We start from the raw sequence: 18207 nt of genomic DNA, 5'->3' as shown, positions 1-18207 counted from the left end.
AGAGCGATGGGCGGCCGCTATTAGGACGCTTCCACTCTCCGAGAGGTTAGCCAATCGAGGGGAACTTAATGGTTGCTAAGAGACATTTGAGTTTGGCTCCACCCATGCTTAGGGTTTTGGCCAATGAAAATCTGTACTTTGGACTGTTGCCGCGAAACCAGGGAGATTAGTTCCACCGCCTGAATGTCTCGGCGCCTGCGCAGATTGGGGAAAGTTCTGGAAGACCGCGGAGCTGCCGCCATTTTGCGGGAAGACTAGCAGCTCGGGCTGCAGTGCTTCTTCTACTGCTGAGACTCTGGAAAATAGCCGTGCTTCGCGCCCTCAACACACCCAAAGGAACGGCGGAAACCGGGGACCCCCCTGCGGGGACCCGGAACTGGTGAGAAACCCCGAAACCCGGTCCCCCGCGACGTCACCAATGCGTGACGTTGCCGCACGGCGCCTCCCCTTGACGTCACAGGCAGAAAATGGCGTCAAGAGCAGAATCAGGCAAACTTTTAACAAAATATTTTTGCTTACTTCGGTCTGGGAGTGTTCGCCACCTCAGCGTAGCGAACTGTAGCCCGCTGGCATGATTTTAGGGATCGGTACCCTCTTGGCTCTCTCTCCTAGAGATGATGTCCCAAGGATCCCAGTGACCGCTCTTTCCAGGTCCCAGCCCTGACTTTCGGGGTCGCCGGTACCGGGGCCCGGGGGTGCAGGGAGCGTCGACCCACCGCGGTTTGAGAGGGCTCGTAGGACCGGTTTTCAGCTCTTAGTGCCACCACTCAGAGAGGTTAGGGAACTCTGCGAGAGATTACTCAGTCTTCACAGTCTCTGGAAGGCTCGTGTTCACTGTGTTGGCCTCTGGGCTTTTCCCTGGTCCCGTTTTTCGACCGCACGTTCTTTGGCGGTACAGTATAGTTAGGCCACATAGAAGGTTTTAGCATTGGGACATTGGCCCTCGCAGAGATGCTGCCAATCATTACTTACAGGAACACTTTTTAAAAGTGTAGCTTTGGCTTGTTGCACAGCACGGGGATTGTTTTACCTTTCTCACTGTTCCTGTTCCAAATTAAGCTGCCTTCAGTTTGGAGATGTTTCTGCCCAGCTGCCTAGACGCATCACCCTGTGGGACTCAGCGTGTGGTGAATTTTGCCTGAACTGAGCGGACAGTGGTTCTTACTGTCCTTTGTCCCTTTAGCAGTGAGGCCTAAGTGCTTGCTGGGGTCTTGACTGTGCGATGACAAAGTCCAGGCACTTGCGTTCATTGTGGGCCCCCCACAAAGGAGTTTTTGGAGCCGGGGGGGCGGGGGGAGTAGGCTCTATAGTGTTTTAATGGGTGGGGTTGATGGACTTTGACCCGTAATTTAGGACATAGGAAGAGTTTGAAAACTACCAATTTGAAAATACATAGTATTTGGGACTTTACTGCTTCTAGGGTGTCTGAAAAGATATGCCAAACCCAGTGAGATTTCAAGTTTCAAAATGTGCTCATGTTATATATGTTGGTGCTTTAAATAGATCCATTCATTTCTGAGTACCTGAGTGAAAAGTTTTCTTTGTAGGTGGTGTCACAAGAACTGTCAACTTAAGTGAAAGTTCTTGTGCATGTGTTAAGTTACTCCTACCCTATACTAGCAGTCAACAAAGAGCAGTTATTGAAATCAGAAGCATTTCGTTTGGTGAGGAAAAAGCAGATTTTAAAAAATAAAAAGGAGCTAGCTGTATGACTTGGCACCTGGCTGGCTCAGTTGAAGAGAGTACCACTCTTGACTTTGGAATTGTAAATTCTAGCCCCACGGTGAGTGTAGAGATTATTTAAATAAAGAAATACTTTTAATTCTCTTAGGAAGGACGTTAGGTTTGAGGAGAATAACTACCATGACTTCAAGTGCTTTAATGAAACCTCAGATGCGAGGCCTTCTGGCCAAGTGTCTGCGATTTCATATCGTTGGAGCCTTCGCTGTATCCCTGCGGGTTGCAGCTTTTTATAAGTTTGCTGTGGCTGAACCAAGAAAGAAGGCATATGCAGATTTCTACAGAAATTATGATTCCATGAAAGGTTTTGAGGAGATGAAGAAGGCTGTTATCTTTCAGAGCGCAAAGTGAATGTTGAATATGAAGAATTCCTTTGGGTTGCGTTTCATTGAAGCTTGACTGTCCTGTGTTCCTGAGCTATGAAACACAAACACTGGGTTATGGAATAGTTTCTTTTAATAAACAACTAAAAAATAAAAAATAAAATAAATACTCTTAGAGAAAGAAATAAAGAAAACTTTGTATAGACTTGGCAGCCATTATGACTGGAAATAATGGAAATGATAGATTGAAACCTCTTATTTTTTTATTTTATTTTTTCTAAGATTTTTTATTTATTGGGGCAGCCCTGGTGGCTCAGCGGTTTAGCCCCGCCTTCAGCGGGGGGCGTGATCCTGGAGACCCTGGATGAGTCCGCTGCTGCCAGGCTCCCTGCATGGAGCCTGCTCCCTCTGCCTCTCTGTGTGTCTCTCATGAGGGAGACAGTAGAGTTTAAGACATTAGACTTCAAATAAATATTTATTTATTTATTCATGAGAGACTCTGGGACTGACTGGTGACTGACACCACGATTGACGTAGAGATTACATAAAAATAAAATCTTTAGGGATCCCTGGGTGGCGCAGCGGTTTGGCGCCTGCCTTTGGCCCAGGGCGCGATCCTGGAGACCCAGGATCGAATCCCACGTCAGGCTCCTGGTGCATGGAGCCTGCCTCTCCCTCTGCCTGTGTCTCTGCCTCTCTCTCTCTCTCTCTCTCTCTCTCTCTCCTCTGTGACTATCGTGAATAAATAAATAAAAAATCTTTAAAAAAAAAAAAAATAAAAATAAAAATAAAAATAAAATCTTTAAAAAACCCAAAACTAGACATCTTGGTATGCTGTGTACTCTTCTTTTTGAAATTTCCTTTAGGGCTAAGTTATAAAGCACAGGAGAGAGAGGTGACTGATAGAATTGATGAGACATTAGACTTTGAGGCAGGAGACCTTAATCAGGAGTCAGTTCTTCGATTTAAGCTTTGAGACTTTAGGTAGTTCACAAAAGCTCAGTTTTTTCATTGTGCATTGGACCTGATAACTGCCTGTAGCATGTATTACCTTTGACTGTTATATAAATGTATCATGTTAATTATAATAAGTAGTTGAGTTCACTGCTTTTTTTTGTTGATGTTTAAGATTTTATATTTGGGGGCAGTCCCGGTGGCGCAGCGGTTTGGCGCCGCCTGCAGCCCGGGGTGTGATCCAGGAGACCCCGGATCGACCCCGTATCGAGTCCCATGTTGGGCTCCCTGCATGGAGCCTGCTTCTCCCTCTGCCTGTGTCTCTGCCTCTTTCTGTGTCTATGAATAAATAAATCTTTAAAAAAAAAAGATTTTATATTTGGGGTGACTGAGTGGCACTCAGGTTAAGCATCTGCCTTCAGCTCAAGTCATGATCCCAGAGTCCTGAGATGAGCCTGCATCAGGCTCCCTGCTCAGCGGGGAGTATGCTCCTCCCTCTCCCTCTGCCTGCTGCTCCCCAGGTCTGTGCACTCTCTTTCTGTGTCAAATAAATAAATAAAAATATTTGATTAAAAAAAGATTTTAAAGTAATCTCTAAGCTCAAAAATGGACTGGTTGGGATCCCTGGGTAGTTTAGCGATTTAGCGCCTGCCTTCAGCCCAGGGCGTGATCCTGGGGTCCCACATCAAGTCCCACATCAGGCTCCCTTCAGAGCCTGCTTCTCCTTCTGCCTGTGTCCCCCCCCCCCCCCGCCCCTCATGAATAAATAAATAAAATCTTAAAAAAAAAAATGGGGCTGGAACTCAAAACCACGGGATCAAGAGTTGCAAGCTCCACTGACTGAGCCAGCCAGGCACCCCAGGTTCACTGGTTCTTAGACACACCTATTTGATTTTGATTTGGTTTCTATTTTAAGTCTTAAATTTGGCTCCAAGTAATTTTTGTTTTACTCTTTCCGAGAATCTTGTTTCTGTAACAGGCTTAGTTCGGTGCCTAGCAATATCAGGTAAGTCATATTTTTACAGGACTTATTTTATGTTAGTTATTACTTTTATACTCCTCTTATTCTTTTTTTTTTTTTTCTCTTCTCTTTTATTCTTAAATCACCAAAATAGGCTATGGGCTCTGAGCGCAACAAGGACAAACCACACCATTGGATGATGGATCAGCTGTTTTTTGTTTTGTTTTGTTTTGTTTTGTTTTAATTTATTTATTTATGAGAGACACAGAGAGAGAGAGGCAGAGACATAGGCAGAGGGAGAAGCAGGCTCCATGCAGTGAGCCCGATGTGGGACTCAATCCCGAGACCCCAGGATCATGCTCTGGGCTGAAGGCAGACACTCAACCACTGAGCCACCCAGGTGTCCCTGGATCAGCTCTTTCAAAGAGGACAAAGCTGGGGTGTCTGGGTGGCTCAGTCTGTTAAACGTCTGCCTTTGGCTCAGGTCATGATCCCAAAGTGCTGGAGTCAAGCCCTCAGTCAGGCTACCTGTCCTCCCTGCTCATGCTTTCTTTGTTGCAATCTCTGTCACTCTCTCAAAGTCTTTTAAAAAAAATAAAGAGGACAAAGCTCTTGTGGATATGGAAAGTCTGATTGTGACCAGCCTCCTTTGCACAGTTGTTCTTCAGATTAGTTAGAGTTGTTTTTATTTATTGAGGTATTGAGGTATTTGTTTATTGAGCTTTATTGCAGTATAATTTGCATAAAATAAAGTTATGTACATTAAAGTGTATAATTTGATGGGTTTTGATATTTAAACGCCCATGAAACCATCACACCCCAAAAGTTTCTTCTGCCCTTTTGTGATTTTTTTTCTTCCTAGCCTCTCCCCACCTCTTCATATCCCTAGGCAACCACTGATCTGCTTTCTGCTTTTACAGGTTTGTGTTTCCTAGAATTTTTTCCTATAAATGGAAGCACAAAAAGTTTATACTTTTTTTTTTGTTTTATTTCTTTCACTCAGCATAATTATTTTGAGATTCATGCATGTTCTGTATATTGATAATTCCAGACCAATATTCTGTTGATTTTGTTTGATATCATTTGTTTTTCTTATTTGACAGGCATGTGGTAGACAGACTTGGTAAAGATGATTGCTAGGTGTGAAAGCTTGAGGGAGGCATGAAGTCTTACTCTGCCTGCCTAGACAAGTTTCAAAGTGGAATTGATTAAGCGTGTCTGAATCATTATCTTTGAGTTACCTGAATTCTAGTTGGTATTATATGGGACATGCTTAACGATGAGTCCCTTAATTATTGATGTTTGGGTGGGGGGTATGGGGAAGAGCTTAGGGCAGGTCTGCATTCTGGTGTTGTTTTGTCTTGTTTTTAATTTTTTAGTCTTGCATCTTTACTTTTTTATTGGGAATATGTGCTCATTTCAGTGACTTAAGTTTAAACCAATTATTTATACAGAATTTTGAATTGTAGAATGGAGACCTAGTGTCCATTGTCAAGTGAATAGTAATTTTGAGTGCCAACACTTTCTCTTCACAGGACAGGGTCTGTATTGTATTTTGTTTCTATCTAGATATTTTCTTTCTTTCTTTCTTTCTTTCTTTCTTTCTTTCTTTCTTTCTTTCTTTCTTTTTTTTAAGATTTTATTTATTTATTCAAGACACACAGAGAGAGAGAGAGAAGCAGAGGCAGAGGGAGAAGCAGGCTCCATGCAGGGAGCCCTACGAGGGCTCCGATCCCGGGGCCCCAGGATCACACACCCCCAGCTGAAGGCAGCGCCAAACCGCTGGGCCATCGGGGCTGCCCAGATATTTTCTTTCTAGACACTTGACCTTTTCTAAGCCAGAGCAAAACACGTTCAGATTTAAAATGTGCAAAAATAAATGTAGAGTAAGCAACTGCCTGGAAGATCCCTTTGGAATTCAAGAATTCTGAAATCTGTTTCTTGGAGAAGGAAGGGATGTGGGGTGCCAAAGGGGCAGAAAAATAGGTTCTTATATATCCATGTCCTCTCCTCAGATCTGTTACGATGGCGTCCGATGACTTTGATATAGTGATTGAGGCCATGCTGGAGGCTCCTTATAAAAAGGAGGAGGTAATATTCCCCATCTCACTCCTGGAATTGGGTTAGTTAAGAAGAAGCAGTTATAGATCATCAGTTTCAACATTTTGTAAATCCTTTTTTCCTGCTTATTTATTATTATGTATCGTTGCTACTTATAAAAGTTACAGTTTTTTAGTAAGCCTCACTCTCCAGGCTCTAATCCTAAAGGCATGCTGGCAGAGAGGGTCCCAAAGCTGAGGGGTGGGGGTGGAAGAAGGTTTGGGGTGGGGGGCAGAATGTTCTAGGAATAAGTGCTTTGCTCATAGCTCTCAGTGACACAGTAGAAAGTCAGTGTATCTTAGACCTAAGTAATTTCTCACTGTCCTGGGGAATAGATGTCAATGGAACCAATGTCGGGTAGCTAAAGCTTTGACATCAAAATCTGTCACTCTGATCTTTTCTTTTCAGGTAGTTTCCTCCGTTCTGTTATTCCCTTTGTTAGGAGACCCAGGTGGTCAGGAACGGGCTGGATAATTGCGAGCTTTGATTTCATAAGCTTTCTTCTCTGTCCACTTCTGTTCTTTTGTTGCCCAATGGAACATGTGCGTCTGCCACCTTGTACCCTCTGACATTTTTCCTGGCAAACCTCTCAGGATGAACAGCAAAGGAAAGAGGTTAAAAAAGATGGCCCTGCCAACACCAGCACGAGCACCATGAGCACCAGTAGTGGTGGCACCAGTGGGAGCAGCGCTGGTGGGGACTCAAGCAAGTGAGTGTGGCATAAAGAGATGGGCTGGCAACTTGGGCAAGGGAGGCAACCGTGTCCATCGGAGAAATGGCCAAAATAGGGAGGCGGTTGCTTATAAGACTGCTCATTTTTAATGCTGGGTCCTGGGAATCATGGTGACTTGGTTTAATGGTCTTCTGGTCTTCACATTCCAGCATAGACTTGTGGATCTGTTCTAGCGTCATTGTTTCTGTTGAATAAAATAGTGAGGGGCTCCTGATTTGAAAGCAGCTGCTTTTACTGGGCTTTGGCAGGGGGGTAGGTGGGAAATGGCCACTTTAGATGCCACACAGCATTCAGGGCTGTGTGCAAGTTGGTGTTGCTGTGAACTCCTGCCAGCTAATCCTAGGCTCTTTGGTCTTTTTTTTTTTTTTTTTTTTTTTTTAATTTTATTTACTTATGATAGTTACAGAGAGAGAGAGAGAGGGGCAGAGATAGGCAGAGGGAGAAGCAGGCTCCACGCACCGGGAGCCCGACGTGGGATTTGATCCTGGGTCTCCAGGATCGCGCCCTGGGCCAAAGGCAGGCGCCAAACCGCTGCGCCACCCAGGGATCCCGGCTCTTTGGTCTTTTACTGCTGTTCCACCCTGGTCTTTCCGTCATTCCTTTTCCTTGGGGGAAAGCATAAAACCTCCTTAGTAATCAGGATTTTCCCCTTCACAGGAAGAAGAGGAGTCGGAGCCATAGTAAAAGCAGGGACAGGAAGCGCAGGTCAGTCAATAATGCTGGGGGCCCTTGGGTTTTGAGGATCACTACAAAGGGAAAGAGGCACTAGAAGAGGTTGGTTTGTCCTGTAGTGAACTCAGTAGTGCCCTCCACTTGTAGTCGTAGTCGAGACCGGGACCGGCATAGGCGGAGAAGCAGCCGAAGCCGAAGTCGAGACCGGCAGCGTCGCCACCGCAGCCGGAGCTGGGACCGGCGGCACAGCAGTGAGTCACGCAGTCGAGACCGGCGGCGTGAGGACCGCGTGCGCTACCGGAGCCCACCACTTGCCACTGGGTACCACCTTTTGCTAATACAACAGCTTCCACGTGGTAGTCTGGGTAAAACCGCTGTGCAGTGGTTCCTACATGCAGGTGCTTCCAACCTGATGTGATGGGCAGGAGGGAGACCTTGTTACTTACAGGGGTGGTCTTGAGAATTCTCATGTGAGCTGAGGTGCCGGCATCTGGTCTTCTCACGATGGAAGACTGAGCCTCAAGCCAACATGAGTGAAGTTGGATGACAGGATTTTCTGTTTGTTCTCTGTTCTGTAGGCGCAGGTATGCACACAGTAAGAGCCCGCATTTCAGAGAGAAGAGCCCCGTCAGGTGAGTTCATGATGAACGCTCTTCTAGACCATGAGGTATGAATAGAAAGCCGTTTGAGCCAGAATATAGGAACATATAGTACCTGAGGAGGTAGCTAGAGAACAGTGACCATGTTTTGGGAGCGGGTGTCTCAAGTTGTGCTCACTCTCTAGGGAGCCAATTGATAATCTGAGTCCTGAGGAGCGTGATGCCCGCACAGTTTTCTGTATGCAGCTAGCTGCCCGCATTCGGCCTCGAGACCTGGAGGACTTTTTCTCTGCTGTTGGCAAGGTAACCTCCCTGACCTTAGTTTTCTTCCATGTACCCTATTTTCCATCCATCCTCCTTTATGCCCAACTCAGGATTTCCTTCTTGCGGGATTAGGTTCGTGATGTCCGAATCATCTCAGATCGGAACTCCCGTCGTTCTAAGGGCATCGCATATGTAGAATTCTGTGAAATCCAGTCTGTGCCCCTGGCCATTGGGCTAACTGGGCAGCGGCTGCTAGGAGTGCCCATCATTGTCCAGGCTTCACAGGTGAGCAGGTTGCAAAACTGACATGACAATATGGGCTTGAAGGGAGGAGGAGTGGGATGTGACTCATCAGTTTTTTCTTGCTCAGGCTGAGAAAAACCGGCTGGCAGCCATGGCCAACAACCTGCAGAAGGGCAGTAGTGGACCAATGCGCCTTTATGTGGGTTCCCTACACTTCAATATCACTGAGGACATGCTCCGGGGCATTTTTGAGCCCTTTGGCAAAGTGAGTAGAAAGTGACGGAAACCTCTAAAGGGAATTGGAAAAAGTGGGGAGGGTAAGTGTACCTCTTCATTCTGTCTGACCACGATTAACCCACAGCATCCATCAGAACAAACGTATGGGTCTATGAGGAGAAAGTTAGACTCCATCTTTGCATTCAGTGTTCAGTACACCAATGAGTCAGGCACCATAAAATCAAACAACAGGGCTCATACTAAGGTAAGGTTAGTCAGAAAAGGTGTTTTGGAAGGAAGTTGCCTTTGTCTCTTTTTTAAAAGATGTGGAGGACAGCCCAGGTGGCTCAGTGGTTTAGCGCCTGCCTTCGGCCTAGGGCATGATCCTGGAGTCCCTCATTGGGCTTCCTGGATGGAGCCTGCGTCTCCCTCTGCCAGTGTTGTGTCTCTGCCTCTCTCTCTCTCTGTGTCTCTCATGGATAAATAAATAAAATCTGGGGATCCCTGGGTGGCTCAGCGGTTTGGCGCCTGCCTTTGGCCCAGGGCGCGATCCTGGAGTCCCGGGATTGAGTCCCATGTCGGGCTTCCGGCATGGAGCCTGCTTCTCCCTCCTCCTGTGTCTCTGCCCCCCTCCGTCTCCCCCTCTCTCTCTCTCTCTCTCTCTCTCTCTCTCTCTATGTATCATAAATAAACAAATCTATAAATAAATAAATAAATAAATAAATAAATAAATAAATAAATAAATAAATAAATAAAATCTTAAGAAAAAAACGAAATTTTTGGGATCCCTGGGTGGCGCAGCGGTTTGGCGCCTGCCTTTGGCCCAGGGCACGATCCTGAAGACCCGGGATTGAATCCCACGTCAGGCTCCCGGTGCATGGAGCCTGCTTCTCCCTCTGCCTGTGTCTCTGCCTCTCTCTCTCTCTGTGTGACTATCATAAATAAATAAAAATTAATAAAAAAAAAAAAAAACTAAATTCTTACACAAGTAAATAAATATGAAAAAATAAAAAGATGTGGAGATTTGTAATTGATTGGCTACAGAGTTAGAGGTAGAACAGTCAGGCAGGAAAGGTCAAGAGTATGAGTTAGCCAAAGATTGTTAATAATTTCTCCCTCTTCTACAGATTGATAATATTGTCTTGATGAAGGACTCAGATACAGGCCGTTCTAAAGGTTATGGTTTCATTACGGTGAGTCTCTGGTCTTTAACTCTGGAATTTCAGCGTGGGTTTGTCCACCTGTCTGATTTTGCAGCTTAGCTTCATTCTCCTCCTCTAGGGACTTTCTAAATGACCTATAAGGGATCCCTGGGTGGCTCAGCAGTTTGGCGCCTGCCTTTGGCCCAGGGCGCGATCCTGGGGTCCCAGGATCAAGTCCCGTGTCGGTCTCCCTGCATGGAGCCTCCTCCTCCCTCTGCCTGCGTCTCTGTCTCTCTATCTCTGTGTTTATCATGAATTAAAAAAAAAAAAAATCTTATTAAAAAAAATGACCCATAAGCCCTGGTGCCTGCAGCTTGGACTAGCCTTCTTCCCCTTGAGATGAGTGCATTGCTTGAGATCTTGACTTTGCTCCTACACACTGTTAGTGGCCCTGATATGGGGGTGTCCTGGAGGTCAACCAGCTTCCCTGGTGCTGCGTGCTGCAACGTGCTCTTTGGGTAATAGAAATGATTTCAGGCTACAGCTAGGAAGTTGGGGACATGAGAGAGGTTAGGTGTGGGCTTTTATAGACGTGCTTCATGGAATTGGTATGTTTTCATGATAAGAACAGGAGTAGAGATTTTTTTTTTTCTGGCACTACTCAGTTTCTCCACTGAGAAGTATCTTTATATTCAGAGACCACTATAGGGAAAATAGCGAGAATGTCTTACCTTTTCCTAACACTCCCAAGAGAATTGCTTCTAGTTCCCATAACTGGTTCTTCTAGCCCTGTGTGACTCCAGGCTGAGGACTGGCTGCCAGCCACAGTGTCTTATAGAAGCTGATATTTTCTGGGTTCAGTCCAGGCAGCATACACCCCCACAGTTGCCTACAGGGCAGAGGGGAGGTAGGTTGTGTTTGACCAGGGGTATTGATCACTTCAGAAGTATCCAGTGAAGGCAGGCCACCTATACCACCTGCTTAAGAATTGTCAGTACCATGTGCCAGGCCCTAGGGCAGGGGCTACCAGAGGAAACAAAGCCAGCTCTGGTGTTCATGGTGGCAAGAACCTCTTGTAACTCCTTGTGTGACTCGGATGCAGAAAAGCTTTTGTGAGGCCTTTTTGCTCTTGTGTTGCTGCTTTTCTCGTCAACACCCTTGATACTTCAACAGCAGTCTGGAATCTTCTCTATACGCGGCTGCTCTGGTGCTGCTGGACGACAGTAGAGCTCTCTGTGATCAACAGCACTGGTATAGGCATAGGGGTGGGGTGCGGTCTTGCTCTCCATTCCAGGGTGCACTCCCTCCTACCACTGGACTCTGAGGTTTCAGATTCCTACTTTTTGACTGAGAATTGAAACTGACCAGTCCTAAGGGTGTAAATAAAAGCCCAGGAATCTTGACTCTCAGCCTGTCGTACTTCCATTTATATGCTCACTTGTGAAGCAGCTTATAAGTGTAGGCCACCCTAAAGATAACAGACTTTTTGCCTTTGTTGGGTTCTTAGTGGAGCTGGAAGATTGCCATTGAGTCCGTTGGAAAAGGTTCTTGTCACATGATCATTTTGGAGGGATGAGGCTCTTAGGTCGCACTCCCTAAGACAATAATTTGTGCCACAGCGAGCATGCAGTTTTCCTGGGATAGCAGGACTAGGCAGTGGTAGTGGGGGTTGGAGAGCATATCTGTGGCCAGTAAGTGACTGATAATGGCCTGTGTTTCTTGTAGTTCTCAGACTCCGAGTGTGCCCGGAGGGCCTTGGAACAGCTGAATGGTTTTGAGCTTGCTGGTCGACCTATGAGAGTTGGCCATGTGACTGAGCGACTGGATGGTGGCACAGATATCACTTTTCCGGATGGGGAACAGGAGCTGGATCTGGGATCGGCAGGTGGACGTCTGCAGCTCATGGCCAAGTTGGCAGAAGGTGGAGAGAGTTTCTCTGTAGAGTGAAGAGCGTGGGGTTGAGTTTTAGATCCGAGATTGGGACTTAACACCAACTTTTCTTTCCCTTTTAGGCTCTGGAATCCAGCTGCCTACTACAGCTGCAGCTGCTGCTGCCGCAGCCCAAGCTGCTGCTGCCTTGCAACTAAATGGGACAGTTCCCTTGGGGGGCCTGAACCCTGCAGCTCTGACTGGTAGGCTTGGACTTGGGAGAGGGAGGAAGGGTTGGGAGCCCAGAAAGAAGGAATGATCTGTGCTCAGTAACTCACTGTGCCTCTCTTTCTCTCTCTCTCTCTCTCTCTCACAGCTCTGAGCCCAGCACTGAACCTCGCTTCCCAGGCAATTGCCTCCCAGTGCTTCCAGCTTTCCAGCCTCTTCACCCCTCAGACCATGTGAGTCTCAGGGGCTGGCTCAGTTAAGTCACTGGTTACGTTCTTTCCTGTGGCTTTCCGTTTACCTCTTCTCCTTGCCATAGGTAAATCAGTGGCGCAGTACACTGCCTCCCTGTGCCTCTGGGTCCTGCCACTCCCTTCTCCACATCTACCCTTCCATGGCCCCTTCTCCATTTTATGGACCAAGCCATCCTGAGGGCGTGGACATTGACTCTGCAGGAATTTGGGGCCACCCTTAGACTCCAGAAGAGCTCCTGCCCAGGGCCCATTGGGACTGGACTCTGCTGAGCAAAGCCACTAGTCGAAGAGGACAGAATCTGCACCTGCATTGAGCACCTGTCTCTCCACATACGTCATCTCCTGGGATGACCTTCATTGCTCTTCCCAACCACCTCTTAGTGATTCCTTGATTCCTCCCCCATTGGGAAGGCCATAGGGCATTAATTGAAGGAACTAACTTCTCTCCTTTTCCTGTACCTCTACCCTACAGTCTGTTGAGGGAAACCCTTAAGACCTCTGGTGTAAGAGGACTTTGGAGTTTGGGGGGTGAGCCATGAAGGTACTGGCTTGTTGCCGCACAGGCCCTGGAAGATGGTGTGGACATGCACATTGTGAAGCCTGCCTTAGGCCTCAGCTTGGGGCCAGAACTGCTACTGTGGGCTCAGCATCTTGCTGGGAGGTATGGGTGTCCTGCCAGGCATTTTGGGTGTTTTCGCAGCATTCAGGAGTTTAGTGAAAGGTGGGGTACCTTTCCAGTATATGTTCCATCCTCCTTTGTATAGTTGTCTTTCCTCCCATGTCCTTCCTATGGCCCAGGGTGGGAGGATGGAGAGGAGGCTGCTACTCTGCTATTTCCCACGTGCCTCTACCATGGGCTCAACCCCAGCTGTGAAAGCTGCTCCTGTCCCCTACCTGGGCACATGTGAGCCCTCTTCACTGGATTTTATACCCTTGTGTCTGTGTATATAAGATATATATGTATATGTATGTATGTGTATCTATATGTACACACATACATATATATGTATAAACTTTGTATAAATGGGAAGCTCCACTGTTTTTGGCAGCTGCTGCCCATATGTGTGTGGTCTCGGTCAGTTGGTGTGTCTGATGTTAATAACTTCTCATGAGCCAAAACCGTGAATGGTTCTAGGAATATAAAACATTTATAATGCCTTTGTATTTTGTCCCTTCAATTTTACTTTATCTAACCTTCTCTAGAAATTAAAATGGACAAAAGGCACACACTTGGATAGAGTTCCCCATCTGTCTGCATTATACACTTGGCCCCGTGGGTTTCCTCCATATGTCTTCATCTTAACTATTTCCTTTTTTTCCTCCCTCTCCTCCCCCCATCCTAAATTTATTTCCAAACCTACCGTGCCCACTGGGCGCACCACCAGGCTGGACTCTGCCTAAGGACAGATCTTGTCTTTCCACCAGATGGCACTGTGACAGTAGCACATTCTGCACCCTCAGCTAGAGGTGTATCGTGATCTTGAGGAGCTTAAGTACCAAAGAAACCTAAGCTCCCCGTTCTGACCATTAGCCTCTGTGTCCGTCTTTGGCTCTCTTTGTTATGGAACTCCCAGTTCAGTATCCAGAGGAGTTTGGGCATCATCCATCGAGGCTCCCCAGGCCTGAAGTCTGCTGTTCGTCCCCTCAACTCTTGCTTTCCATGTATAGCCCTGCTTGGGATAGCACAGGGGATAGCACAGGCCTGGGACCAGTGAATTCCAGAAAGCTGAGTATTCCAGGAATTGCCCTGATGAAGGGGATACACATTGTCCTCCACCTGCCTTGTAAGGCTTATTATGACAAGGGGCCTGCCACAACCTGGCTCACCAGGTGTAGGGACCAGCCTAGAGGAGGTCTGAGGTTCTGGGGCAGAGCTCTGTAGGACTCCTCCATTCTCTACCAGTCTCTATGGCAACAGAATGTTAAGATTTTATTGTCATGCTAAAAATATGGATAATTGCTGTTAGGTTTTAATTTGTCTGCGCTCAGACTTTCCTAAGCTGAGTAAAGGTTTCTTGGTGGTATTAGCTTTTGGGGTTGCTTTTCACACTGAAGTATTAGGTACTTGACACCTGCTTGTGGCATAAAAGGCCACTAGGACCCAGGACTAGCTCTTGATTCCTCTGGGCTGTGGCAGCCTGACTTGCTGCTCCTGTTGCCTTTGCCCCCACCCCCACCCTTCCCCTATCCTGGTTTGCTCTCTGAGTCTGGGGGAAGGTAAGGAGGATGCATTGTTTTTACATAGTAGCTGGCTAGAGCCCAGTCCGCCTCTAGTCATTGATTTGGCTGCTAATGCATCCTGAAAAGCAATGTGGACCATTTTTGTTAGTTCTGAAGCTTGGGACCAGGCTTCCTCATGGTAGTCTCAAACTCCTTCAAACCATAAATACCAGCAGCCCTGGTGGCACAGCGGTTTAGCGCTGCCTGCAGCCCAGGGTGTGATCCTGGAGACCCGGGATCGAGTCCCATGTCGGGCTCCCTGTGTGGAGCCTGCTTCTCCCTCTGCCTGTGTCTGTGCTTCTCTCTCTCTCTCTCTCTGTGTGTGTGTGTTTCTATGAGTAAATAAATAAAATATTTAAGAAAAAAAAAACACATAAATACCCACAGGCCTTGTCTGCCTCCCTGCCTTCCTCAGAAGGGTTCCCATCTCTGCTTGGTTTCCTTATATTCCCATCCCTGCCTACTTTGGCCTTCCTACAGTTTGGTTCCTTCCACTTCAGTTCACCCCCCCCCCCCCAACCGTTCTTAGTTTCTCATACAGCCTCTTGGTGGGGGAGAGACTATGAGGGAAGTGAGGAAACATCTAAGATAGCTACTCTAGTCTTAACCCCTATAAGGTGACAGCATCCAGTGGCTGACAGCCAGAGTCACTGCATGTGACTCAATGCCTTCTAGTTACTCATCCCTGCATTGAGGGTGGTTGGAGTAGAGGGGATGGGGCAGCAAATATCCTCCTAAGGTAAAAGAAACCTTCCTCAGTTTCTATTGCCTGGGCATAATGGCTCAGGTATGGGTAGAGAGACTGGCTGAGATGATCCTCTTGCATACAATTGCCCAGCTGTCCTCAGTTCTAAACGGGAGATGTTCACCTGACTTTTGACTTCTAGCCTATGCTTCTGTCTTCTCTAAGGTGGTGGTATTTCCTCCCTGTTCTTCAAACTTAAACGTGTTTTTGAATGTGGGTTTCTGCCTACTTCCTTCTTTTTTTCTTTTAATTTTTTTATTTTTTTGCCTACTTCCTTCTTAAGCTTCAGCAGCCAGCCCCCAGATGTGAGTGACCAGAGGAAGCAGGTTTGCGCTTTGAACTTTTAATCCTGGTGCTTATGAGGAAATGAGGTTACATCTTGAAGGGAGATGGGCAACCACAGCCTCTCTTTTCCCTATTGCAGAAGGTGTGGTGAGAATCAGGAATTATTAGTTGGACAGTGAGGAGAGGCTGAGCTGGCTTCGAAAAGTGGGAGGTATAGTATGGTAACTGTCAACATTGGTGCAGAGTTGTGGGTCAGGCATCGTTCTAGTCACTTTATATGCATTGAGTTGCTTAATCCTCATAATGACCCTCTGAGGTAGACTCTTACCATCTTTGCTTTGTGAACAAGGAAATGGATACCCCAAGTGGGTAAGTAACCTACTCTGTGATTACACAGCAAGTTTGGGATTCCAATCCAGGCTAGTCTAGCTTCAGATCCCTGGATCCTAATCTCAGCCTGTGTCTCCTGGGAGCCAAGGCCTAGGAGCTGCTTTTTCTACTTTTGTACTCAGAGTTCTCAGTATATCCTGGACTTTTCTACTTGTCTCCTCATTTTGTTCTCTTTTTGCTCCTCTTCTGGTCAGAATCCTGTCCTTTAAGACTCTGAAGCTTTGCTAGTTGATTTCCCTCTTCAAGATTGTCCTGTTACAAGTTTCATTCTGCCTTTATTTACAGTTAAAATTCTATTGCTAGATGATTATAGCCCAATGAGGCAAGCCATAGACATGTTTTCTTCATTATCGCTTTGCTTTGCACATACTAGATGTGTGTTGAATTAATTCTCTCTCTGTTAAGTCAGCCCGTCCCTTCCTGCCTGCTTTCCTTGGTGTCCTCCATTCCTTCCACACCCCTCCCAAGAGAGAATGCAGCTTTACTCTTTTTGATGTTACCATGGTAGCCTGTGATGCTTTCTGTCAAAAGTGCTGCTTGCCATCCAACAGAAACTGATGTTTCCATAGCAACCAGGTGAAGTCGATAGTCCTGAGCTGGATGCAGGAAAGGAATTCTGGTCTCAGAACTGTGTCTGAACCTTCTGGCTTTAAACATCCCTCTCTTTCCCTCCCAACTTTTGCACTTTATATCCAGAATGGATTTGCTCTTCATATGCTCCTGGTTGAGAGAGCTCAGAAGTGAAGAAGACCAACCAATTAGGTAATCTGGGAAGGTGGAGGCAAGGAAACAGCTGATCAAATCTCACTTCTAAAAGTTGGATGAGTTCTGTTAGTTTTCCCACATGATCTCTTCTCAAGAACCCTTAAAGAGTTGGCTGCAGTTACTGGAGAGCCATTAAGCAGTTATTTTTGAGGGCAATGGTAGATGGATGAGGGGCCTGAAGACTGGAAAGGAGCCAGTCAGTGCTGGCTTGCAGGGAGGGGAAGCAATGACCTTGGAAATCGGAGACTTGTCAAACTAGTCAATGTTCCAGAAAGGAAGGGAGCCTCCATTAACATAATAAGCATTCAAGCATCATGAAGCCTACTTGTTGAGAAGGGTACCACTGAAAATTAGCCTTTTCTGAACTCCTGAGTCCATGCAAGCCAGGGGACCTTCACCCTCTAGCAGATTGGTCACACTCTGGAGCAACACCTTGTGGTTCAGATTGCTCTTCTGTCAAAAACCAGCTGAGTAAGCTGGGCTGTTCTATCACTTCTGTGACTCCACAGACTTCTCATCTGTGAAAAGGAAAAGCTAACTCTAGTACCTGTCTCAGGGACAGTGTGAGGTTGAAATGAAATGATCCATGAAGAGGCCTTGGAACTTAAGAGCTTGTCATTACTACTTGTCATTGCTACTGCCATCACTATTCCCATTCCTCTCGGTACCCACACACTGGACATCCCATCTGACCTCATCTCCCAACTTCAGAGAATGCTTGGTATATGCAGAGAGAGTAGTGAGGATGAGGCAATGGTAAAGGTAAATCTTAATTGTTCCTAGACTGAAGTCCCAAGCTTACAAGGTCCTGGATCACAAGCAGCCTAGATTTCAGAAAAACAAGTCCTACTGGCTTAGTCCCTTTTTGTGCCCGAAATTATAAATCCGATAACAACCGAATGGCTTCAAAAAGTCAAGATGATTCTTTACCTGGCCACGCCATCAGGTACCGTAGGTACCTTCAGTGTGCCTCGTGCCCTTTGCTTTGGCCAAGGAAACCCCACAATGTTCTCAGCTACTGGCCTTTGCTTAGTGCTCCTCCTCACCTACCCAGGTGTCCCATAGCACCTGCCCTCCTTGGTCTCTAGAGCTCTGACGATTTCCTTTCAGAGAAATACTTTAAATCAGCGCAGGTCCTCTGTCTAAAGAAATTATAACTGGAACAACAACAACAAAAAGAAACCTGTGCAATACAATACCGTCACTTAGGTTTCCAGTGCCAATCTCTACCTCCCTTAATCCTCAAAACAACAAATCCAATAATGGGGTAATCTACAGTGGTTACTCTGGAGGCAAGTTGGACCTCAGTGGATGACAACTTAAAAAAAAATTTTTTTTTTTATCATTTGTTAGAGATTTTATTATTTGAGAGCATGAGTGGGAGTGGGGGGCAGATGAAGAGGGAGAAGCAGACTCCCCGGGGAGTAGGGAGCCCGATGTGGACCCCATCCCAGGACCCTAGGATCATGACTGGAACCCAAGGCAGACAACCAACTGAGCCACCCAG

The 18207-nt window shown here is 46.6% G+C and overlaps 1 protein-coding gene and 1 long non-coding RNA gene across 4 annotated transcripts; one reads left to right on the top strand and one right to left on the bottom strand.

Annotated features, from left to right (window-relative positions):
* Positions 1–236: 236 nt before the first annotated feature.
* RBM23 (RNA binding motif protein 23) lies at positions 237–13459 on the top strand. Of its 3 annotated transcripts, none has more exons than XM_025442642.3 (14): positions 237–379; positions 5994–6069; positions 6672–6787; positions 7469–7516; positions 7631–7804; positions 8062–8115; positions 8268–8385; positions 8479–8631; positions 8717–8854; positions 9933–9998; positions 11673–11868; positions 11960–12079; positions 12193–12277; positions 12361–13459. In XM_025442642.3, exons 2-14 carry the CDS (start codon positions 6004–6006, stop codon positions 12362–12364), a joined length of 1338 nt encoding a protein of 445 aa, XP_025298427.1. In that variant the 5' UTR covers positions 237–379; positions 5994–6003; the 3' UTR covers positions 12365–13459. The 3 variants fall into 3 exon arrangements, with proteins under 3 accessions (XP_025298427.1, XP_035575582.1, XP_025298428.1); XM_025442643.3 differs by lacking the exon at positions 237–379 and adding an exon at positions 1645–1783; XM_035719689.2 differs by having other exon boundaries at positions 12193–13459.
* LOC112656981 (uncharacterized) lies at positions 242–14181 on the bottom strand. Its single transcript, XR_003134774.3, has 3 exons — positions 13657–14181; positions 10679–11883; positions 242–2157 (listed from the first exon to the last, which is right to left on the bottom strand). It is a non-coding gene; the product is annotated as an uncharacterized LOC112656981 (long non-coding RNA).
* Between the last annotated feature and the right edge of the window lie 4026 nt (positions 14182–18207).

The sequence above is a fragment of the Canis lupus genome, chromosome 8 (genome assembly GCF_003254725.2).
Source record: "Canis lupus dingo isolate Sandy chromosome 8, ASM325472v2, whole genome shotgun sequence".
Classification (NCBI taxonomy): Eukaryota; Metazoa; Chordata; class Mammalia; order Carnivora; family Canidae; genus Canis; species Canis lupus.
The sequence above is the reverse complement of the archived record's forward strand: the minus strand, read 5'-3'. Positions and strand labels throughout refer to the sequence as shown.

What these genes read in the sequence shown, in the direction of transcription:
- RBM23 (XM_025442642.3), top strand. Translation starts at nt 6,004, where the DNA reads ATGGCGTCCGATGACTTTGATATAGTGATTGAGGCCATGCTGGAGGCT. An exon ending in AGCCCACCACTTGCCACTGG is followed by an intron (nt 7,805 to 8,061) that starts GTACCACCTTTT and finishes TCTGTTCTGTAG; the next exon opens with GCGCAGGTATGCACACAGTA. An exon ending in TTTTTGAGCCCTTTGGCAAA is followed by an intron (nt 8,855 to 9,932) that starts GTGAGTAGAAAG and finishes CCTCTTCTACAG; the next exon opens with ATTGATAATATTGTCTTGAT.